General features: G+C 44.4%; 1 protein-coding gene across 1 annotated transcript; it reads right to left on the reverse strand.

Moving 5' to 3' along the window:
- Nucleotides 1–455: 455 nt before the first annotated feature.
- On the reverse strand, nt 456–2,985 carry LOC138675180 (E3 ubiquitin/ISG15 ligase TRIM25-like). The gene has a single exon (XM_069763202.1). The coding sequence runs from the start codon at nt 2,968–2,970 to the stop codon at nt 1,372–1,374; it is 1,599 nt and encodes a 532-aa protein (XP_069619303.1). The 5' UTR covers nt 2,971–2,985; the 3' UTR covers nt 456–1,371.
- Nucleotides 2,986–3,393: the final 408 nt, after the last annotated feature.

Genomic DNA, 3,393 nt, shown 5'->3' on the forward strand with positions numbered 1-3,393 from the left:
AATATCAGCATCAGTATATCATAGAATATAAGTATAATGTCCAATAAAACATCAAGTTATAGGAAGAAAAAAAGAGGGAAGGGAACATTTTAGGCCATCAGTAATACAATTATGAAGTTACTAGAATCCAATGGAAACCATACATAGCGCAGTCAAGCGCGAACCAACATGGAGCACAATCACTCTGGCGCCATTTTATTGAAGTAACGTACTATAATGTCAACATAGCAGTACGCATGAACCAACCATTGCCATTATCCCCATGGCTGGTGCCTAAAAAGCCTAAAAAGCTCGCCACCCGGGCGTAGAACAGCTTCAATAGCTAGCACATCACTATAAAATGGAAAAATACATAACAGTAAAGGTAAAGTTTCAGGTCATGTTTGGATACGGTACGCCCAGTCAGCTTCAGGTGTTTAAAATGTATGAGTCTAGGCCAAAAAAATGAATGAGACTACCACATGCTGCAAATTTATTTTTTTGGTTCATTGGGAAAAACGTTCACGTGAACACTCTGATTAACATTGGCCTGTGTATTGTCCATATGTGGCCTGTCACTTTGTAACCAGTGCAAACAAATCATCCATTCCAGATACTACATAGGAGGTGGAAGGCGCTGGATGCACTATAATCTAGGTCAAATGTTTTCTGTATTTACATCGTATAACACTAGGCAACTTCTAAGCAGAAAGTTTTAGTAGATGGATCATAACCGGGAGAAACGGAGTAATACTCAAGACACATAGGTGGATTATCCACATGGAACACAAAGGTTAAGCCGCAGTCAGACGGCCATATAAATTGGACCAAGATTGGAACGCAATGCTCGGACTGGCCGGCGGGTCTCCCAACCCGAGCTTGACAGCTGCATTTGTTTTTATGAAGCCATCACACTTGGACGGAAGAGGCGCCAGTCAGCATTGCGTTCCGATCTCGGTACAATTTATACGATCTCTGTCCAATTTATATGGCTGTCTGACTGCGCCCTTAGGGAGAATTATCAGAAGATGACATCCTGCAGAGGAGAGCATCCATCAGTGTGATCTAGTCATAAGCACAGCTGTCAGGGGAATCTTCACCTGTAGCCCTGACTTTTCATTCACCCACCAAATTCTGGTTTCTGTCAACACACTCTGGCTAAGTTTCTTACATTATGATGGTTTCTCCCTGTTAAGGTCTCCAAACACGTTAAACTAAAGTGAAAAGGTGGGAAATATCAACTGATTAGCCTCCAGTCATCATTCAGGTAAGATAAAGATATAGCAAATACAATGATCGATTTGTTTTTACTTGAGATAACAGCTTTGTCCACTATGCACTTTGAAAATACATGGACTATTTGGGGATAGCTATCTAATGTATATGGCCAGCTTAACTGTTTCCTCCTAATATTGTTATAGAGCCATCCCATATGCATAATGCAGCATGAAGGGGCTCGGTGAAGGTGGTAGTAAAGGTGTGTAAAGGTCTGATGGGGTCACACAGCTCATAAAATGACAACTGCCCGGCCTCATAATCCAGATGTATCCTGAACCTATCACTGAGAATACTGCCAGGTAACTGGATCACTTTCTTGTTATGTATCACTGAAGTCTGATTATTAAACCATGTCCTCCTCCTCAAACTCCAGGACTTGGTATTATTTCCGATATACGACCGATCTCCACTCCGGTCTATACTGGGATAACACATCCCGACACTCCAACTTCCTGATCTACTGCTCTCCACATCCCAGAAATGTCGTCCCGAGGAAAAGATCTCGCTGCTCATCACCTGATTGTAATCCTGGAATCTTTCAGCTGTTTCTGGATAATTTTGGTTCTCTTGTGTCTTAGTTGCAGTTTTCAGGTCGTCAGATACATGGAGATTACTAGCAGCTGTGGTTACATCCAGTAATATGTCTGCAGGATCCTCCACATTGATCTTTCTCCTTAAACCTATTATTTTGTCACATACTGTGTGTAATGTGTCTGAGATCTCAGCCACATCCAGGTCATCTCCATCATGGAGCTGTTTATCATGTCCTCCTATGTCCTCATCACCTCCCTCCTCCTCAGGATCACACAAGTCACCGGTGTCTGGATCCTGTAAGACAGTCAGTGGATCCGTCATGTTACACAGCTCCTCAATGTGTCTCATCTTCATGGACAGCTCGTCCTTCTTTATTTCCAGCTGATGAATCAGAGCAGACAGTGACAGTGACGCTTTCTTTTCCTGCATGGAGATCTCACTCAGGACCTTCTTCTCCAGGTCGTCCACCCGTCTCCTGATGTCTGTACACAGGGCAGTGACTCTCTCGGCTTCTCCAGCTGCTTTTTCTTGAGCTTTTCTCCAGCGCTCCTCCAGACTCTGGACTCTTTCCTCAGTTTCCTCTCTATTTGTGATCAGTTTCTGGAGAACATTTCTCAGTCTCTCTTTCTTCTTCTGAGAGGCCTCATTCAGTATCTCCACCTGATGTCCTCGATGTTCTCCGGCCAAACTGCAGGACACACAGATACAAGCAGCGTCCTCAGTGCAGTAATATTCCAGGATCTTCTTATGGACAGAACATTTCCTTTTCTCCAGAGAAGTGCTGGGATCAGATAAGACGTGTTCTGGTGACTTGCTGTGAACTCTCAGGTGGTTATCACAGAGCGAAGCTTCACACAGCAGACAGGACTTAACAGCAGGTACCGGAGAGTGAATGCAGTAAGTGCAGTAGATCCCTGTGATCTCCTCTTGATGTGGCTCAGAATGCAGGAAATTCCTCACAATGTTGCTTAGAGTGAAGTTCCTCATCAGTGCCGGCCGATCCAGAAACCGTTCCCTACAGTCAGGACAAAAATAAACTCCAGACCCATCCTGTGTATCCAGCGCTTGATCTATACACATCCGACAGAAGTTGTGTCCACATCTCAGCATTACAGGATCTGTATAAGTGCTCAGACAGATGGAGCAGTCCAGCTCTTCTCTCAGATCAGCAGACGCCATGGCTGACAGGAAGAGAGAAACAAAGCCAGGGCTCTAATGCGCAGAAGCCAGAGGGTGGGTAAATTACAAACCAGAGGGTGGAATCACTACACATCTACAGGAAGGGCTGAACAACAACATCAGCCACAATTAACCTGTTAATGGACACTTGTCATAATCATCTAGCCCAGGGGTGTCAAACTGCATTCCTCGAGGGCTGCAACCAGGTCTTGTTTTCAGGATTTCCTTGTACTCCACAGGTGATAATTTAATCACCTACACACATAATGATTGCAGCACCTTGTGCAAAGCTAAGGAAATCTTGAAAACATGGTTTGCGGCCCTCGAGGAATGCAGTTTGACACCCCTCATCTAGCCTGCTGTCAAGGACCAGGTAGTGTGTACAATGTGTTGACATAGGGTACCGTCACACTATACGATTTA

The sequence above is a fragment of the Ranitomeya imitator genome, chromosome 4 (genome assembly GCF_032444005.1).
Source record: "Ranitomeya imitator isolate aRanImi1 chromosome 4, aRanImi1.pri, whole genome shotgun sequence".
NCBI lineage: Eukaryota > Metazoa > Chordata > Amphibia > Anura > Dendrobatidae > Ranitomeya > Ranitomeya imitator.